Source organism: Camelus bactrianus, chromosome 29 (genome assembly GCF_048773025.1).
Source record: "Camelus bactrianus isolate YW-2024 breed Bactrian camel chromosome 29, ASM4877302v1, whole genome shotgun sequence".
NCBI lineage: Eukaryota > Metazoa > Chordata > Mammalia > Artiodactyla > Camelidae > Camelus > Camelus bactrianus.
In genome coordinates, this window is record NC_133567.1 from 3,362,689 (window position 1) to 3,384,311 (window position 21,623).

Here is a 21,623-nt window from a genome sequence, read left to right on the forward strand (position 1 = left end):
GGGATCTTTCCCAAAGCGGTGTCTCCTGCAGATTGAAAACTTTCATCAGCTTCAGAAGTTTTCATTTAATGTCTCTTCAGATGTCACTTCTTAACTGTTTTCTCTCTTTCTCTCCCACGTTTGAGATGCGAATCATACACATTTTAGACTTTTTCCTTTTTTCCCTCCTGTCTTTTCTTCTCTCCTATGGTTTGTCCATTTTCCCTCTCATTCCTTCAGCTTGAATACTGTCTTTTAACCGTGTTTGAGTTCACTTAATCTGTCTGCTCCTGTGCCCAGGCTTCTGCCAAATCATCTCATGATTGTTAATTTCAAAAACTGTTTTATTCTAAATGCAGTATGTCCGTTTGATGCTTGTTAATACATTTACATTCTCTGATGAAATTCTCCATCTTTCCTCATCAGTTTTTCCATCTAATTCTCATCTACTGAGTCCAGTGTTGACATTTGGGGGGAGCTTCTATCTGGTGTTTGTTTTTCATTATTGGTCACGTTTTTCTGTCTCTTCACATATCTAGCACTTTTCGTTGTATGTAGACATCGTATATAAAGAAACTGTGTAAGCAGAGATGATATCTTCCACCAGCAAGGAACCTCCCTTGGAGGGCTTTCCTCTGTGAGGATAAGGGGCTGATCGTGTCACTCCTAAAAGGAACTGAAATGGGTTGGGGCTGGTTGCAGTTTTGCTGAGACTTAGGTACCCTTGGTTATTCCCACTCTTCAGGTGTTTCCTCCTGGGCGTTGGATTTAGAACCTAACAGGTTTCCGTCTCCTCACTCAGTCCTGAAAGACTGAGACTCAGTCTCACCGTCAGAGGCTCTGAGTGTCTTTCTCTCCCCATCTTCCACATGTGGTAACTGACGTGAGGAGGCCAGCTGTGCGTCTAAGGAAGACCTGGTTTTTGAAGGGAGACTTGTCCTCCCACGTGAGACCCTAGAGTCCCATGCCCAGGGCCCACCCCTCCTTCAGGGAAGAAGACCCTTGTGACAGCCCGTGCCCTGGTGACACTTCAGGTAATTCAGCCCTTCTGCCTCCACAGCTGTCTGGTGTCTTTAGAAATGGGACTTCACTTATTCCTCTGACATTCTTAGTTGCTGCTCAGGAACCGTGGTCTGCCCTGACCTATTACCATTTTTCCTGGAGATATTTTTCATGAATTAAGTTTCTTTTTCTTCTATCTTGGGAGCACATTTTTCCCTTTCTATTACATCATTTGTCTCCAATGCAGTTTAGAAGACGCACGTTAAACATTTTGCTGTGTGCGAGTTTGAAATATAATACCTGTTTTTTGAGTTTTAAAATGTTAGAAGGCAACGAAGTGCGTTGTTTTCCCTGCAGTGCTTGACGCTCCGCGCTGCGGTGCTGCGGCGTAAGACGCACCAGCGATGCGGCGAAAGAGATCTGGCTTTGAGTTGTGACCTTGCGCACTAGTTCTGGGAGCCTCTAGTTCCAAATGTACCCAACGGGGGTGATTAAACTTACTTTATAGCAAGAGATGTACAGAGGACGGTCTGAGAGAGCATTCAGTAAGTGGCAGCTGTCATCATTACTCCTGTAATATTTATCCATCATTATTTCAGGCTGCTGAACATGGATAATCTGATTTGAAATACATATTTTGATATATTTATATTGGGTACAGATTATAAAATTTTTACCATTCAAATAAGGTGCTGAAAAAAAGTTTTTTCTTAATGTGAAAGGCTTGTACCTTTGACTTAATATCTATGAAAATATTACTAAATAAATTTGTGAATTCATATTTTGCCTTAATCTTTGCCTTTCTAGGCTGAAAATACATAAATAACATTTAGTGGCAGGAAGAGTTACATCCGCAGTCGTCTGCGCTCAGTAAGATTCACAGCTGACTGCTTGGTGGCAGGCTTTACTATAAGACGTTGGCAACAAGAAGACAGTATTAAGAAATGTGAAGAAAAGGCAAACAGTATTTTCTGGAAAGGACAGCTGGTTGACCTTTGCAGAGGACAGTCTGTGGGGTCAATGAGTAATTTTAATGATATCTCCATGAATTATTGAAACATAATTAATTTTCGTATTAAATTTCCTGTTATCAGTCTGCCTGCTCTTTTATTTTGACTTCTGCATTTGGTTCTTTTTTTTTTTTTTTTTTTTTTTTTCAAAGACCTCACTAATAAATGGAAACAGTTGGGTTCTACTCTCAGTACAAGATGGGAATAGTCATCTTGGGAGCAGCTGGGTGGCTCTGGAGCAACAGGCTCTCCTGCCCCTCCCCCCAGTGGACAGCCCTTCAGGCCTGAATCCTTGAGGCCAGAGATGCAGATGCAGCTTAGTTGTTAGTTCTTTAGTGTGACGAGAGCCGGCTTCTCTGATCCAGCCTCGGCCCTCTGAGAAGACTGAACTTCAGACAATTTGTAGGCAGATTTAAATCAGATAAATCAAGGCACAAGAATTATTGGGTTGAGTTTTACAACAACCTAGAATTTATCAAATTCTAAGAGCCAAGTTTTTGCTAAAGCAAATAAGTCAATTCTGGCCCTTTAAACGACTTGGGAGTTCTGTGCTGTTCTTTTGGCAAAATGAGGTACTTATTAACAGAAACATCCAAACACTACACCAGGCCATGTTGAATAAATTTGGGTTAAATGAGGTTAAATAAAATGGTACAAGAAGGGATGAAACAGGAATCCAAAATCTAATCAGGTGAAGGGCTCACCTGTTCATGTTAAACACGTCTCATAAATTAACCCCAAAAAGATATATTTTTCCCTTATCTTCTAGTCATGTGCTTAAAATTATACAGGTATTAAAACTGTAAGTACTAATTTAGATAGAGCATATATTTGTAGAAGTATACCAAATTAGTCTGAGAATCAGGAGACTACATAGAGATTATCTTTTAATGGAAATTGGTCCTTTATGAGCCTTTTAAAAATTTTTTTCAACTTCATTGTATTTTTATATTTTAAAAATTTTTGTTGTAGTTGATTTACAATGTTAGTTTCAGGTGTACAGCAAGGTGATTCAGTTATCTATATACATGCATATATATTTTTTCTTTTCAGATTGTTTTTTATGAGCCTTTTTATGTATCCCTTAGGATGGAGGTTTTATTCCTAAATCTCAGTATCTAACTGCCTTCTGTTGTCGCAAAAAGAGGGTCACGTGGCTACGGTTCCCTGCAGAGTCCAAAATGCATAACCATTACGCATTTCGATTCACTGAGATTTTTTTCAGTGTTAGATCTGCTTGTTCAACATATCAAGCTACCTAACACTTCATGCCAAGGGGCTGGGACCTAAAATTCAGCAGCTATTTTGGCATAAACTGTAGAAAACCAGAACCTTGAGGAACACAGATTCTCTCACACACACCCCGGAACAGCAGACAAGCCGGCTTTTCCACGAGCCCAGCGCCAGGGACCGGCGTCGCGAGCACGAGGCAGGATGGAGCCCGGGAGAGACGTGCCGGCGTGCCTGCTAGCCCGCCGCCAGCAGCCGCAGGCCTGGGGGAAGCACTGCGGGGCATCGGGACGGGCGTCCGGAAGCAAGCCGTGTCCGTCTGCCCGCGGCCGGGGCCGCGCTGTGGGGGGAGGAGCTCGGGCCTGGGCGTGGCGTGGGGACCGCTCCGCAGGGGAGGTGTGGGGTGGGGTCACGGCGTCCGCCCATCGGACAAGGGGGACCTGCGTGTGCGCTGGACGCTGTTGGCGGGAAAGCAGGCTGTGCTCCGGCGCCGTGGGTGGCCGTGGAAGGCCACAGGAGGGACTAACAAAATCTGGATTCTGCTTTAAAACAGTAAATGTTTCGAGCTTCCAGGGCCGAGGGGTCTCTATTGCAGCTTCTCAACTCCGCCACTGTGTCCGGAAGCCGCAGGGGACAGAGTAGAAGGAGATGGACTTGCGGGGTGGGGGGTGCAGGGGATTTGGAGAGAAGTGAGCACGTCTGCGGTGAGCGAGGTGCCGAGGAGAAGGCCCGAGGTGACCCCTGGGATGTGGGGGGGGGGGGGCGTGGAGGACCTGAAGCAGGCTGGAGAGCACACGGTGGGGCAGGGGATGCGCTCTTGTGGGCAGCAGTCTCTACGAAAGTAAGTTCGACAGGTAACAACGTCCTTCCTTAGAGAAACGGTGTGCTCTCAGGAAAAGAAAATGCAGAAATCAGACCAAAAGTCCGATTAAAGACAGTCTCCCATAGGAAGTAAAACCAAACGATCTAACTCAAGTTTCCTTTTGCCGTCCCCGTCATTTCAACATTCCGAATTTTATACTGAAGGGAAAACCTAGTGACAATTAACAAGCCCCAAAAGTTCTGGCGAGGAGGGGCCGGAGGGGAGTGACACACACAGAGGTTCTGTGGATGAGAGCTCGGATGCTGGACACTTTCAGGGATTCAAGCCACTCACAGAAAAAGCTTTAAATAGGACGAGACCTACTGGTAGTTCAGACCGTTTGTAATAGGGTCGTCATCACAGATGAAAATTCTGACTCATTGTGGACGTGAGGCAAAGTGTGAACAGCCAGCGCTGCCATCCAGTACGGGATCGTGGAAAACCTGCTATGGGGAAAGGGAAATTTGTGAAAAAAGAGACGGACGGAGAAAAGGTGTTCAGAGGCAGACCCATACGGGGTAGAAAAGGCTAGTTCGTTACTTACAAACACGCCTTTTTGTACCTTTTATTTTCCTTAATTTGCACGTACGTTAACACTTCTCATAACCCTTCTGCTGTAATGGGTGGAAAAGAAGTTCTTCAAAGAGAAAATACTCATCTAGGCCTGACGGGTGTGAGAGCTACACCCAGCCCAGAGGGGTCACGGGAGCCCCGCCGACTGGACCAGCGTGCGGGCGGCTTCTGCGGGATGGACCAAGCACCGGCTCTCACCTGGGATACAGCAAGGACACCTTGTCCCTAAGAGTTTACATCATTCAGGCTAAAAACTTAGGGACAATGATAGGGAGCTTCGTTATCAATGTTATCTATTAAAGATGGTGCAAATACCAATGAACGTTACTTTTAAGAAACATAATGACCTTAGCACTCTTTAAAATAGGATATCCATCCCACTCCTGGCATATATCCAGAGGGAACTCTAATTGGAAAATTAGACGCACCCCGTGCTCACAGCAGCGCTGTCTACAACAGCCAAGACACGGAAGCAGCCCAAATGCCCATGGACAGGCGCGTCTCCCCGCAAAGCGCAGGCGTGCTCTCTGGCTCTGACGGGCCGGCTTCACACCCCTTCTCCAGGCTTCCCAGCCTCAGCTTTCCGCGCTGGTTTTGGTCACCGCTTGCACGTCCTCAGGGGCGTTTAGGTTCCTTCGAGGTTTGTGAGCGGTCAAGTTGCCAGGTGTCTGGGGGTCAATGGATGGGGGCCTGGCTCTTTGAGTCTCTGCTGAATGTAGACAGGGGTGTAGGATCAGTTTGCTTATGGTCTTAAGACATAATTTGAGGACCTTCCACATGCGTCACTCTGTTACGTGAAATGCCGTCGGGAAGAGCTCAGGTGGAACAGTGGCAGTGGCCCCGGAGCTCAGGGGCCTTTCACGTGCACGCGCTCCCGGCCTGCTTTGCGTAAGTCTCCGTGTAGCTCCTGTTCTGTAGACGCGGAGGTGGGGGCTTAGAGCAGAGAGGGAATTTGGTCCAGGCCTCACAAGTGGAAAGGCCAGACTGGACGAGACCTTGGACTTGAAACCCCACGACAGCTCTCCTCTGTTCCCACTACACGCCTTTCTCAAAATTCTGGATCAACCGTTCATGTTTTCCAGCTGCGGCTGGAAGGCCCGCCGCAGACGTGAGGGACTCCTCCAAACAGACCCCCCGTTCCCGCCACAGCCTCTCTGGTCCTGGTCCTCCCAGGGCTGCTCGTCTCGTGATCTGGCCTCTCCGGAAGCCCCTCTCCCTCCCGCCCCTGGGACCCCCCCAGTCAGTTGTCCTCCACAGTTGTCCCCTCGTGTCCCTACCTGTCCACCTCTCCCTGAACTCTGGCCACTCTGTGAGGACAGCGCTTTCCCTGTGGCCCTGGTAGCTGGGGACATTTTTACACTGAAATCCCACCACTTCCGTTCTTAGAAGTCAGGTCGGCGTCTCTGCTCTTGTTGCCACTACATTTCTTCCCTTGTCTTCCCTCAAAAACCTTCCCCCGTAAATTCTGACACAGGACACACATGGCTGAACCTTGAAGACATAAGTGACATAAGCCAGTCACAAAAGGACAAATATTATGTGATTCTTATTTGAGGTACCTGGTACAGTCAAATCCCCAGAGACAGAAAATAGGATGATGGGGGCCGAAGCAGAGAGTATGCGTCAGTGTTTAATGGGGACAGAGTTTTGGTTGGAGAAGATGAAGAGTTCTGGAGATGGAGGCGGGTGATAACTCTCATGGATCCTTCCAGAATGTGACCCTTTTCGTGGTCACTGGGGGTAAGAGGCAGAGTGCACAGACACGGAGCCCTCCTCCCTAACCCAGGCTCTGCCAAGCAGACCAGGGCCGTGGCCCATGGAGGGAGAATGGGGGCAGACGTGAGAGACATCGGGCGATAGACTTCATCTGGCTTTGCCAGGAGCTGGAAGTTGAGGGTAACTTCAACTGGACAGATAGTGACGCTGCTCTCCAAGAGACAAGGAGGGAGAGAACAGGTAGTTTTGTCCAGGGAAATGTCAGTTCGATTTTAGACATTAACTTTTCTGTGTTGTGCATATCTCATCCCGTTTTTTCTGGGATTGGCAAGGATTGCTCAGAAGTTCTCTTCAAAGAACCTATCCCCTTGCTGTGAAACACTGAGAAAGCTAGCAGACGTTCTCACCCCAAACCTGACACGTTCTTTAATGATTTGAAGATTGCCTGAAACAGCCTCACAGACATTAATAAGTGTTCAGTACTTTCAGGGGTGCCCTGGGCTCGGTTGTCGTGGGAACCCCCCCACCTACAGTCTCCTTGAGGAACCCTGTGGCCTCCTGGGGTAAAGAGAGCCGGCGGTTAAGATTTCAATCAGCACTTGCGAAATGCCCTTTAACCGTTAATTGGTGTTAAGGAAGAACAAGTAAATGCATGCATAATTTACTCATTTCCCTCAGCGCATACTTTCTTACTATTTCTAATAGATCCCAAAGGCAATTGCAAACGTTGACTTACACAAAATGTTCATTTAGTAACAGCAGAAGAGAAAGATATTGCTCCTATAGTCTTAGAACCTTTGGTGGCTTAAGCTACAAACCTGGCGACAGCTATATAAACAAGAGTAAAGACTTCCATTCAGAGTCGCCAAAAAACAGATGGTAACATGCTTAAATCATTTTTTTTTTTAAGGTAAGGACATGTGAAGGCACCCATCTGGAAGTAATTATAATTCTAAAAAAGTCGAGTGTTATTATTAAGCTTTCAGTTGACTTCCCCTGCTAGAACAATGAACCAGCTTTTTCTTAAAACAGTCCTGGAATTATTCAGACAATAAAACCAAAAAGACAAAAAAAAAAAAACAAAAAAAAAACCGAAAGACAGAAACATTTGAAAAGTCACAGTTTCACACAGAGGAAGAGTTAAGCTCTCCCACTGAAACCCACTAGCTGCTAAACACTGTGAGCTTTCTGTGTCCTATAAAGTGGAAGACACAGCTTTGATCTGAATTTTGGCCTCTTTGTGATGAAGTCAATGCAAGTAATCCCAGCTCTTCATTAACACTTCACGAGAGGGAGCGAGCTGGACTTCCTTGGTGATGGTCACATGGCGGGATAACGGGCCAGCGTCCTCAGGCCTGAGGCTGGCTTACTTCAGGATCCCCCAAAACTACAGAAGCATCACTGTGGACTAGATTTAGCTTATTTCCCAGCGGCTAATAATGACAGGTGAGAGCCTTGGGGAGTGTGGGCAGGCAGAGGCCCTGTTTGTGACTTAATTGGCATCAGGTGAGCGGTGTTTATGCTCGTCATACGTGGTTCAGAGAAAGCTGTGTTTGCCTGCTGCTGTTTTCAGAGCCGGTAGCTAAACCCAGGGAGACTTCAGCATCCACCCTTTTGGTTTCAGTCGGTCTGTGTTTCAAACTTCATTGTGTAGATTCTTTTCAGTTATTTTTGTTGGTTCCTTTTTTTTTCCTCATTATTTTGGGGGGTAGTAATTGGGTTTATTTATTTTTGATGGAGGTACTGGGATTGAACCCAGGACCTCGTGCATACTAAGCAGGTGCTCTGCCACGGAGCTACACCCTCCACTGATGGGTAGATTCTTGAATGAGAGAGCAGCAGCAGCAGCCAAAGAGGACTTTCTGTGGGTTAATCAGCCTCCAAGCCCCACATCCTCACATACAGCTCCCTCCTAGTTCTGGAAGCATGGTGCCCATCACGCCACATTGGAACCTTCCTCCCTCCCTCTCGAGGAAGGAGTTTTAACAGTTCCTTTTGCAGCCTGTGCCCTCGGTTTCTTCCAGCTCTACAAGGAGTGATAGGCTCGGGCGGAGAGGTACCTGGATCATAGCTGCCTCCTCCCCAACCCTCGGCTGGGCACCAGGCTGCAAGGAGAGCCTTCAGGAGGTCCTGCTCAACCCTCTACCAGGCCGCCATCCCCACCGAGCACACTCTGGGTGTGCTTGAGAAGGTACCAGTGATGGGAGTTTCCCATCCTGGGGAAAATGATGTCAGAAAAAGGTTCTCAGGCTGGGGAGACTTAGACGGCAGAAAGACTCAAAGAAGGCTAAAATTAGGAACAAATGGTGACTGCACTAACAGGGAAATGAACGGGCCTCTCGAGGCTGCTGCACAGAGAACATTCCTGGAACACCACCCCTCTTTCCATGCACATTGGGACCACAGCTGTGGAAGCCCAGGAAGCAGAGAGTCTAGAAAAGTGAATAGACGTGGCTCAGGAGGAAGGGAACTTTGTTCCTCACACAGAGCAGCAACAAAGACCTGGTCATGTGAACAGGTGCTGGAGAATGTCATTCTAAACGAAGGAAGCCAGAAAGAGAAAGAAAAATACCATGTGAGATCACTCAGAAGTGCAATCTAAAAAAAAAAAAAGAAGACACAAATGAACTCATCTACAAAACAGAAACAGACTCACAGACACAGTCAACAAACTTACGGTCTCCAGGGGGAAAGGGGGTGGGAAGGGATGAAGTAGGAGTCCAAGATTTGCAGATACTAACTACTGTGTATAAAACAGATATACAACAATATTTAATAACACTCAGTATGCAACTACATAGCACAGGGGACTATATTCAACATCTTATAGTGAACTATAATGAAAATGAGTATATGTGTGCGTAAGGGTGAAGCATTATGTGGTGCACCGGAAATTGACACATTGTAAACTGACTGTACTTCAGTAAAAAATAAATAAATAAAATCACTTTTCTGAGCTAATAATAGTTAGGTTAGAATTTTTTTCTAACTGGTTACTATTTTCAATTTCAAATTACCAGCAGATTGCTCTCAGGATTAAGAATGTATCTTGGCTTTTACTTGAACTTTGAAAGACTTCTCTTAAATGCTGGCTTCCTAGGAATGGAAAAGCCGTGTTTGAGTAGGATTATCTCTTTGTTGAGATCTGAACATTTAATAAACTTCCAGCCTGTTTTTCCCATTTCCTCGGGCTGGTTTTAAAATGTCATAAATCACAGAATAAAGCCCCTGAGGTCGCTGATGTTGGTTTTACATTCATCTAACTTGTGAGCCTCAGGCTCCTCAAGCAAAGGCGGCCAGTTCCTGGGGCATCACACTTGTGACATGCACACAGCATCCCAACGGACGCTGAGGTGACGGCCAGCAGTCGGCCCCGGACACACGGGAGAGGCATAAAGTAGCAATGGCAGAGGAGCACTGATTCCGTGTTACTTAGAAGGAACAAATGGAAATGAAGCGTGTGTGGAGTTTCCCCCTCACACATGATAAAGGCAAAGGAAAAGATGCGTGAAGCTAGTTTTGCTGATCAGACCACATATCACTGTCTGAAAGGACAAGCTGAATTAACACATACGCCAATGGCATGTTTCTTTTTAATTTTGTAAATAGTAGCGTTCATTTACTGTATGTTGTTGGTCTTCATATTAGTTAGCTGTTACATTACAAAATTAATTCTCTACAAATATTTAATAACACTCAATATGCAACTCTCCCGTAAGCAACTATGTACATTTGCCTTTTGAACAAGCCTGCGGTAATTTAAAGCATCTAGATCTGACAATTAGGATAACTAGTAACAGTAAGTTTCAGTAAATTTGAAAACTAGATGAAATGGGTGGATTTTTTTTCCCCCAGGAAATGAAAAATACCATATTGACTCAAAGAGAGAAAGAAACTGTGAAAAAGAACAGAAATCAAAGAACAAATTGCAAACACAGTCAATAAGCCACTCCTGAAAGATTCCAGTAATTTTACCGCCGAAGTCTACATATTCTTCAGGGGAAAAAATAATTCCCTTAGGAAAAAAGAAAGAAAGGTAGATAAGTGGATTTTAAAAGCTCTTGTAAAATATTACCACATCAATTTCAGCAGTGTAATAAAAGAGTAATCATCTTTTAGACCCAACAGGAGTGTACTAGTAAAGTAAGGGTGACTCAACATTAAGAAATGTATTCATGTGATTCACTTTATTAACTACCCCAAGGACGAAATTCATAGGATCATCTCAATAGATATTTATTTTATTTTATTTGAGGGGGTAGTTAGGTTTTTAATTTATTCACTTTTTAGTGGAGGGACTGAGGATGGAGCCCAGGATCTCGTGCGTGCTGAGCACACGCTCCACCACTGATCTAGACCCACCCCCAGGTGTGTTTTTAATACAATAGAATTTGACATTTCTGAAACGTTATTAAGGAAAGATTTCAAACATACTTAAGTGTAGACGCAATAATCTAACAAACTCCATGTGTTAATGGCATAACTTTAATTATCAGCACTGTTTATCTTTATTTGCATGTTTTATTAACACTTTTAACTTCCTCTCGGGCTCTCCTAGGTCACCACGGCTCGGCGTGGTGTATTCATGACCCTTCGCTGCTGAATACTCCAGCATCTAGTCATTGGGTGAAAAATCACACCTGTCGGTTTAGAATTTTCGGAACTGAGGGATGACAGCTTGCTCGTAAATGTTATAGAAATGGCATAGATTTCTGTATACTTGTTTACTCAAAATTTTAAATGATTTAAGATGTCAGAATTAGTGAACCATGTGTAAGAATTCCAAGGAACCATGTAAGAAATTGTAATGATGTTCAGAGCAAAATTAGAGTGTGAGCCCAAGTCGAGACTCTGCGAAGATGAACTGAGACGTAGAACACTGAGGAAAGAAACGAGGAGTTACAAATCAGGACAGTGGCTGACGTCCCAGGACAAATGCACCTGCTGTGGGTCCTCACCGAGGGCTGTGATGCGGGTCTGTCTGCTCGGCTGAACTGTGAGCACCTTGGCTCAGGGACCCTCGGTCTGTCATTTTACGCCTAGAATTCATCGCCGTACTTGGCAGGTTCTAGACAGTGAAAAAGTATCTGATACATTAATAGATTTAAGCATCAGCTTTTAGCAGAATTAGAAACGACCTGGGTAGCGTCGCACGGCGTCCGGTCAACAAGCGGGGCGGGGGCGCTCCAGGCTCCGTGGTGCTCACTGCCCCGCCTTTGCTCTCCCCGTTGCAGCCGATGGGCTCCGAGCGGACGGAGGCGCGGAAGCGGCCGGCGCCCGCAGCCCCGGCGACGGCGACGGCGCGCCCCGGGCCCGGGCAGCGCGGGGCGGGGCGCCGAGCGGCCAACGCCTGCTGCTTCTGCTGGTGCTGCTGCTGCAGCTGCTCCTGGTAAGGCCCGCGTGCGCCCCGGCGGGAGCGGCCCCGAGCCCCCGGCCTGGGCTTCACGCCAGTCGCGCTTCTGAAGCGACGGCCGTGTGCGGTGATGTGGGGCTCTGTGAATGACAACAAAAACAAAAAACAAGCAAACAAAACGAAAAGCAAGAGGCCACACCCTAGCGCTGGAGAGACATGTTCAGATCCCTGAAACCAAGCAAACCGACAGATGTCAAACAACGAAAGGGCAGTCTAAGGCAGTGATGACTGACTGTTAATACTGGGGCAAAAACAGCGCCCAGACTCCCCCCAGAAGTGAACCCAAGGCCTGCTAGCTGGTAACAGAGGCTTCGCGGAGGGCTTAATATGGGTCTTGAAGGTTAGGGTTATGAAGGAGAAGCAGCCTGGATTTTATCTTCTGCTGCTTCTGTTTTATTAATTTTGCTTTTTAATAAAGAAAAATGTCAATGCTTGGCAGGAAGAGAAAAAAATCTAAAAAATATAGGTTAATTTACTGGTAGGGGAAGATACACAATTATTGCTTAAAAACGGATACAACTTGACCATTTGAGTCATTGTTGAAGGTCTGGAGAAATGCGTATGATTCACACCTGGAGATCACAGGGATGTTAGGTTGCGGTTCTGAAGCCTCGGATATGGCACGTGCTTAGTGCCAGCCCAAAGTGTGCAGCTTCAGGCAGTTAGGTTGTTGTAAATTAATGTAGGCTCGGCTGCAAGCTGGACCAAGACCTCACTGTCCAGTGGAGAAGAAAAACTGGGATTGATCGGTGACATAGAACCGTTAGAATTGGGGGTTGCGAGATGGGGGGGTTGGAGGTTGGAAATGAGATTTCCAGGATAGTTTGGGCTGCTCCTGTCTGCCTTGGGCTAGTGTCAGTTTCCAAGAGGGTCCTCTCTGGTGGGTGGGACCCAGTAATGGGACATTCTGAAGACTGATGGCATCATGATGTAGGGAGGTCTCCCCATGAGGGACAGAACCCCAGACCCAAGTGGGAATGTGGGGGAGAGGGGCAGACAAGAGCCAAGCAGCCCAGCATGCAAGGTGAGCCTTCAGCCCTGAGGAGGCGTCTAGAGGCCCCAGCAGGAGACGAGAGGGCAGGCACGTGTAGATGCTCCTGACACACATGGTGTCCAGGACCCAACCTAGTCGGGGAGGAGACCCCCCCAGCCGTGAAGAGAGTAGGTTTTGGCCCCTTTCCACTCTCACTCTGCGAATCAGGCTCAGTGAGGTGACGTCTGAGACATGTGCAGAGATGTCCCAGTGCAGGTGGTCAATTCAAGTCCAAAATCGACTCCCGATGGCTTAATAACCTACATGTGACAAGCACAGAAGGAAACACAGGGCGGCAGCTTTTACGATCTAGGGGAGGATTACTTTAAAAAAGAAAAAAGAAAATCCATAAAAGGACAAGACTGATAAATTTGACTGCACTGAAATAAAACAATGTTTAACCAGAGAAATAAAAACATATTCCACGCAAAGACTTGTACGTGAATATTCACTGCTGCACGTGTCATACTGTGAGAGGATTCATGGCAGCATCCATCTGACTGAAAAAAACTGGAAGAAGAACATGAAAACGAATATATGCGTGTATATGCATGACTGGGACATTGCCCTGCACACCAGAGACGGACACACTGTAACCGGCTGTCACTAAAAAGGAAAGGAAGAAAGAGAGAAATTAGTAGCCTTTAGAAATACAAACAGTAAGGTGAGGAGTTAGGAGATAAAATTGAAGTGAAAATTCCATTGGCTGTAACCACAAAAAAACCTTGGAGTAAATTTATAAAGAAATGTACAAAATGTATATAAGGAAACTCAAACTCTCTTGAAAGAGACAGAGACTTTGACTGTATACTTTCCTGGTTTTCTCTCATACTTTTGTAAAATGTATGCCTGTAAATATACAAAACCTCCATTTTCATTTGAAACATGAATGTATTCATGGAGAATGTATACCTTTTCATAGATGCAGGAAGTGAAGTGAAAACCCCAAACATTCCTGAAAACCGTAACTTTTTACTGCTTTTGTAACGGACATGTTTTATGAAAAGAATTGTTATTCTAAATGGGAACACTCTCATTAGTGCAGACCGCAGTGTTACACAGTTTATCTCGCCAATGCTCTGCTAGTAGTCATTCTTTTGGTGTTCTTAAGACAAAGCAGTGTCAGTTTTATCAAGAAAGAAATTGTACTTGGTAACCTGGAGTTCTCTGAAATATCTGTAAAAAAAAATCTTTCCTTGATACAAAAGGATCTCAACTGACACATCTATGTCCCTTGCATGCAGTCTGACTGTCAGAAACCAAGAGGAACAGAGACTCAGGAGGGCTTCCTATGAACTCAGCAGAGAGGACCTTCCAACCTGCGAAGAAAGGTAAAATCTCCTATTGTTTAGCTCACTAAGTCACAGAAATGCCAGCCTTACTATTTTTCCTTCCAGTTTTATTGAGGTATGATTGACATGCGGCGGTGCAGAAGTTTAAGCTGTACAGCATAATGATGTGACTTGCATACGTCATGAAATGATTATCACATATGTTTCGTGAACATCCATCTCATATAGAGTCTCAACCTGATTTCTGTTTGCATCATATGTTCCAACAGAACGCGGCTTCTCTAACTGCAGTTTAACAATATCAGATCATAACGTGCCATCACCTTTTCACTCGGCAGAATTCCTTTCAAGTTAATTAATTTAATTGTGTGACAGGGAGAAAAATCAGTTCCGTTATTAATCTAATGCCTGTTAATCACAACTATAAATTGATGCTTCATGGCAAAACATAGGACATCATTTTATTTTTATGTGATATACTTTTTTTTAAAAAAGAACATAATAAAACATAAAAGTTGGGTTTTCAGGAAAGTTTTCCTAGTCTCATGTTTTTCTTTACTATTAATTTATACTTAGCTGATGTATTTTTTGAAAGCATTTTGGAAAAAACTTTGGAAAAACATATAAAGAACTTTCTGTAATGCCAAAATTTTTAATTGTCTTTTTTCCTTCCTGTATTATCAACTGGTTTGCTTTCACTTACCTGTTCTTATATTTCACTTACTTGCCTTCACATTATGCCTCTATAATTGCAGATACTAGGCAAATATCCTAAGAGCATCATTCAAATAGGTCTTTATTAAATTACTTATTTTTGATGGGAGAAAAAAACCAAGTAACCTAAAAGTTGACTTAAAATATTTTTCTTCAGTCTTTATCTTATTTGTTACCCCGATACTTCAAAGTCTAGGAAGCATATTAAAATCTTCCACAATGTATGAGTCTGTTAAAAACAGCTTTTATTTGATAATATTTCAGTATACTGTATTCTGTACCAAACAGCTTTTATTTGATAATATTTCAGTATACTGTATTCTGTACCAAAGCTTGAGGCTTTGGGTCTGACCCAGAACAAGAAAGCCCACATCTAGTCCTGGCTCCGCTCATTCTGCCAGAATGACCTTGGGCCCTTGGCAGCCACAGTCTGCCTCAGTCTCCTCATGTGTAAAATGGGTGTATTAATAGTTTGTTGTGGCTCAGCCAAAGCAGGGTTGTCATAAATACCGAGTAACTAGTAAAGCACTGAGAACAGAGAGAAACAAGAGGCAAGGACTCAATTATGTTGGACTTTATTCATTCTCAACTGTATCCAGTAATAGAAAATGACTTTTTGTCCAATTCAGTGCCTTTGGCTTCCAGTTAGTTCTACTTAGATAATAATTGTATTCCTATTTGCATTTACCTTGCGTATCTTTGCCTATTTGTTTTTCATTTTTGGTACTATTTTGTATGTTTCCCAAAAAATAGCACCATGTTGGATTTTGGCCTGGCTTGAGTCTCTGTCACTGAGTGGGAATTAGAGTCAGAACGCAGTTACACTGGGTCAGTTATGTTGACGATTACCGGTATGTTTAATCTTCCAGCATATTTTTGTTGATTGTTTGCTTATAATCTCTTCTAATTATTTCCTTCTTTTTTTTTTTTTTTTTTGCCATGTGAACTGTGCTTTCTTTGCTCCTTGGTTCTTCAGTGCAGTGGAAAGGATATGCTCTCTCTCGCTCTTTATTTAATGTACTCCTGATTAAAGTTTTCAAAATCATTCTTTAATGTGTTTCTTAAATTGACAGGAGTAAAAAGACGTATTTTGAATCCCCACATTTAAGGAACATAATTTAACCCACTTTATGAAGCCTCACCAATTAAATTAACCTTCCTAAAAAGAATCCAGGAGTTTTATGTAGATTACCTTATTATTTTTTAATTATCTTTTAAATATCTTTTAAAATACTTCTTTCAAAAGTAATTTTCCTAGTTGGGATGGATATCTGCATCTTCACACAGGATGCTTTTTGCACGATGGCAAGCCTAAGCACCTGCTCAGTCAAATCAAACAGTGCAAAAGCTTTGCAATAAAAGCTCGATTGTCCTCCTACTCCAGACCTTGTCCCAATCTCTAGGTTTAACTGCCACCAACAGTGTCTTTATGTATCCCCAATGGAACTTTCTATGCATTCACACACAGCTGCACTTAAATGGGATCCATCTACGCACTGAACCTAAGTCTGAAGCTAAACTCGCCCACCGTCGGCTCAGCTGACTGCTCTCCTTCTGAGACCCCCTTTCTCTGTCTGATCTCCAGCTTTTCCCCGAGGCTTCACTGCTGGGTCCCTTGTAATCCACCTCCAAGATACGATTTCAAGAAAAGGAGCTAGAATTTACACTGTGAACTTTGCGTATGTGGGAGAGTTTTTGTCTACAATCATCACATACACGGGACAAATTCACTATATAGCAAATTCTTGGGTGTACATCCTTTACCCCCCAAAATTAAGCAGAGAGCCTTCGGCAGTGCGGCAGAGGGCTCCATCTGTGGGCCTTCCCAGTGCACAGCGACAGGTTTTGCATAAGCCTGAGAGTGGTCAGACAGTGGTAGGATTTTTTTTTCACTTCCTTTCCTTTTATTTTTTTTTTATTTTTTAAGGTGGGGGTAATTAGCTTTGTTTATTTTTTTAATGGAGGTACTGGGGACTGAACCTAGGACCTCGTGCATGCTAAGCACACACTCTACCACTGAGCTGCCCCCGCCCCCCTTTTTTCACTTACCTACTTTAAACCTTTGCCGCGTGCACTTGGGCATGAAGGAGCACGTTCTTGGCAGCGAGTCTCGCAATCTGGTTTGCAGGCACCACGGCAGTGGCCCTGCCGCCCCACTCCACAGCTGGCAGGCACCCCACTCCACACCTGGAAGGTGCCCCACTCCACACCTGGCAGGCGCCCCACTCCACACCTGGAAGGTGCCCGGCTCGGGTGTTTCTGCCCAAGGCTCAGGGAAACGAGCACAGCTCTGGTCCTTGGTGCACATTTTCCTTCTCAGAGGGGTGCCATTCACTGCAGCCACCAGTGACACAGCCCCTCTGCCCCTCCTCTCGCCCGCCCAGCCCGAGCCCCACACTGGAGGAGGCCAGCGCCTGGGCCCAGTCCTTCGACAAGCTGATGCTGACGCCCGCAGGGCGGAACGCCTTCCGAGAGTTCCTCCGAACCGAGTTCAGCGAGGAGAACATGCTCTTCTGGATGGCGTGCGAGGAGCTGAAACAGGAGGCCAGCAAGACCATCATCGAAGAGAAGGCGAGGACAATCTATGAGGACTACATCTCCGTCCTTTCCCCCAAAGAGGTGCGTGCCCCCCAGGAGATGCTCCCCAGGAGGTGCCCCCCCAGAGGTGTCCCCAGGAGGTGCTCCCCAAGAGGTGCCCCCTGGAGGCCACGGTAAGAGGGACCCCTTCGGCGTCCCGGCACCCCGCCCACTCACAGCTGCTCCAGGATACGGGAGGGCAGGAATCCGTGGCCCCATCCTTGCCAAGCTGGGAAGACAGAGACCCCGAGATGCTGAGGCTGTTCCACTGTGCTAGGTCTGAGTTACGGGTGGGCAGGCAAAGGGGCTTTGCAGGAGGAGGATGGGTGGTGCCTCTGGAAAGGCAGATCGCTGGAGCCAGCATTCAGTGATCTGGGTGATCATAGCTTCCCTTTGTGTTAAACCACAGCGCGCGCACTGCATAGATACCACGCCCCACTGGCGCCGAGGTGGCCGGGCCGAGGTTCCTCACCCCGCAGAGGGGACGTGTGAGTTCATGCGGGCGGGGGTGTCCTGTTCTGGGCCGTCTGGTGTCCAGTGAAGAGGCCAGCCCCGTGGCCCGCTCTGGGCGCCGACGAGCCTCGCGCAGGAGGGAGAGAGCCGACTTCGGAGGGCGAGAGCCAGCGTCTCCCGGGACTTCATGAACTCCCAGCACTTTGAGCAGATTCTCATGAAACCCTGGCCAGCCACCATCACCGTCACCCCCACTACAGGGACCAGTGCATTAGGGCACGGTTTAACCGGCCTGACGCCCCACAACTAACCGGTGGCCGAGCTGGAATGTAAGGCCCGGCCGGCGATGCTGGCCCTGCCGCGGGGCTTCCGAGTCAGACTCCTGCGCTGACAGCGCGGGCCCGTTCCCAGCGCCCTGCGGCGGGTCCAGCTCCAGGCTTTGGCCCTAACGTTCTGAGGGAATTAGCCGGGGTGCGTGCGTGCACCCCACCTCTGCTCCTTGAAGACTGCAGCACATTCATTCTCAAGTAGTCACCCAGGGCTGATGCCCGCCAGCAGCACTGAGGCTCAGAAGAGGTACAGACTACCGCCCCCCCACCATCCACCGAGTCAGAAGCTCCGTGGGGCCCAGAGACCCCGACCCCATTCACTGTGCTCAGGTTCCCTTGCGGCCGCTGGCTTCCTGGATGACCTTGTTTGGTTTGGGATTTCTGAAAAACGAAACCAGTTGTAGGAGTTTGGGATGGATTTCCAAAGGGGCCCGTGTCTAACAGCGCTCCCGTGTCCCCGCCGACAGGTCAGCCTGGACTCCCGCGTCAGGGAGGTGATCAACAGGAACATGGCGCAGCCGTCCCCCCACATCTTCGACGACGCCCAGCTCCAGATCTACACCCTGATGCACAGGGACTCGTACCCCCGCTTCATGAACTCTGCTCTCTACAAAGACCTGCTCCGGTCCTTATCTGAGAAGTCAGCGGAAGCATAGGCTGTGAAAGCTGTTTATTGTTCATGAACTGATAAGCGAACTCGTGGGCTCCGTCTGGTACAGGGAATCGCGAGGAGGCGGTGGGATCTTCTGCTGGGTCGCCCTCGGGCTGTGGTAGAGAGGCAGTGTATTTACATTTGTAGGAGCAGTCGCGTGTTCTCAGTGGCAAAGACACAAGAGGACATCTCACTGCCTGGAGCAGGTCCATCCACGGGGACAGACAGGATCCAGATTCCCGTTTTACAAAGATGTGACCGCACCTTGTAAAAACGGCATTCCACTTTCCTCTTAGGACACATGTGTGCAGGTACACACGTGTGCGTGTGTATCTTACGTGGTTAATGGAAAGCACTGTGCTCTTAAGTGGATCAGCCTCGAATGTCTCGGAAGAGAAGTTGTGCTTAGAAAAGTTCTCTTGTCGAAAATTTACTGTTACTTTATTACCAGAATCTGCCAACCTAAAGGAGGCATTCTTAAGTCCACAGCTTAGTGGTGTGCATCACAAAACGTTCAAGGAAGTGTACCTCTGTTTTTATTATTGGAAGAAACGTGGGCATTTTCACTCTAAAAAAATAAAGCACAAGAGTTTTATCTTCCCTGATGCCAGAATACGATTTCTTTGGGTCCTGGGCATGAGTGTGGGTCCTGGCTTCCTCTGATGACTCATTCCCATGTCAGTTACAGAGCAGGGGCCTCCAAGTCCTCCAGGTAAGACTGATTTCTAGGTAAGTGGGCACAACCCAGGGAGCCCCAGAAATCGTGGCACACAGCTTGGGGGGGGGGCCCGCTGCATGGCCCAGCTTCGTACTACTTCCTCTGGGAAGTCTTCTCTAAACCCCAAGGCTGGATTCCAGGCTGGCTTTTAACAACAAAACCCTCCTCTGCCCTCCCACGGCACCTTTTGTATTGCTGTTACCCTTACTGGTCTGTCTCTCCAAATACAGTGAGATCCTTGTGGGCAGAGTCTGGATGCCAAACATCTCTGCATCCCAAGTGGCTGGCACATTGTCTAGCAAATTAATGTGTCCAGCTCAATAAAACAAGCTGCCCCCCTCAAAAAAAAAATCCCAAGAGTTTTATCTCAATCTTTTTTTTTCACATGTAACTATTTGGGAAATACAAGATTAAGTCAGTAGAGGGGGATGCAGACCTTTCAGCTCCCGGACTGGGATTTAGTTTCTAGATCCTACTGGTTTTATCACAGGTGAGTTGGATAACCTCATAGCTCACACGCAGAGAGACAGCTCTGTGGACCTAGACCGTCCTGAAGAAGCCCGTCACCAGAGTAAAGGAGAAAGAAGGACCCCAGCACCGGAGTGGCCCGAGCAGCGAGCTGGGAAGTAACCTGCGTGAGGCCCACGCCTCCTCCTGTCACCTCCTTCCCCTGGCCCTTCAGCCAGACCATTTCTTCATCAGTCTTAGAGCCCCAAACCTGAGCCCTGCATCCTCATTCTCAGCAAAACATCTCACCTCCTGCTTGACTGTGGAAATCGTGGCCCTAACCCTGCACTGTCCCTCGGAGCCTGTAAGTCCACGCAGATCAGCATCCACTCCCATCTGCTTCAGTCCAGCCCCAGAGGAGGTGTGTTTCCTCCTCTTCAAGGCGTCAACCCCGCACGTGTGCTTCTGACCCAGTCTCCTACAGTCTCCCTTTTTCCTTAGACAAAGAGGATGTCACCGTGATCAAGGCATACTACAGAACTCACTACTGCCATGGAGCAATCCAGTGCCATCTGTGTGTATGAATGAATCCTGAAGCCCACCCCTGAAGCATCCTACAAATTCCGTGCAATTTCAAGGTCTACAGACATTTATGTAAAATCTGGCAAGCTGACTTTGCGGGGGTGGACAGCTCTCCATTTGGGAAAAGGTACACATAAACAAATGTAAATTCCAAACAGCTTAAAGATCTAAAAAAATTGTAAGAATATTGGAAGAAAATGTAGGCAATCTTTTTGTAACTTCAGGTGGAAACAGTCTTCCTAAGCAAAACGTAAAGTCCAGAAGCCACACAAGAAACACTGATAGATTAGCTTACATAAAAACTTACCTTCTGTAGAACAGAAGGCAACATAAAAAGCATGAAACACAAATACCGCGCTGTAAAACGTGCTAGCAATCACTATGCGGAAGGCATCAGGAGTGTCTACGAATAATCAGGCAGCTCTACAGACAGAAAAGGAAAGAAACAACACAAACAACTGCAAACACCAACCGGCTGGAAAACAAGAAAACATGAGCGTCACAAATGAGAGAAGACAATCACGCGACACAGAGTGAAGCAATGAGATGCCGGTGGCTAGCGTTTCCTCCTAGACCTGCCAAAGGCAGGACAATAGGTAACACTCAGGACTGACAGGGTGTCAGGGAATGGGCGTCCCCGCCCTGCTGGCAGCTGGGTGAACTGGTCCGACTTTTTCGGAAGCAGTCTGGTGATAACCATCATTCTGAATGCACGTACCCACTCGCTGAGCTGTCAAACCTCTAAATCTGTATTACAAATCAGCAGGGCAAAAACTACCCACAGGGGCCCAGGTCTTTGAAGGAGGGTGTACCCCCGCAGACTGCCTGCCCGCCCTCCGGTGAGAGTGCCCACCCCGCAGCTCTGTGCGTGGCAGGCGGCCTTCCAGGCGAAAGCAGCCGCTGGGGGGGGGGGGGGTGCACCGCGTGCCCGGTTACAGTGGTAACGCCGGCCGCCCCCAGGAAAGCCCTCCCCTGGCTGGAACTGGGTACTGTTCCAAGGTCTCACTGTGGCGAATCACTGAGTCGTTACAACCCTCCAAG

General features: G+C 46.8%; 1 protein-coding gene across 3 annotated transcripts in view; it reads left to right on the forward strand.

The window, feature by feature from the left end:
- RGS20 (regulator of G protein signaling 20) overlaps positions 1-19,729 on the forward strand; it is a 40,727-nt gene extending 20,998 nt beyond the window's left edge. Inside the window, exons 3-6 of one of the 3 annotated variants that reach the window (XM_074354924.1) lie at positions 11,607-11,761; positions 14,063-14,149; positions 17,209-17,443; positions 18,651-19,729. In XM_074354924.1, coding sequence (XP_074211025.1) covers positions 11,607-11,761; positions 14,063-14,149; positions 17,209-17,443; positions 18,651-18,839 — 666 coding nt within the window. In that variant the 3' untranslated portion in view covers positions 18,840-19,729. The remainder of the gene's footprint in view (positions 1-11,606; positions 11,762-14,062; positions 14,150-17,208; positions 17,444-18,650) is intronic. The other 2 variants (XM_074354922.1, XM_074354923.1) reach the window with 2 other exon arrangements.
- The last annotated feature ends 1,894 nt before the right edge of the window (positions 19,730-21,623 follow it).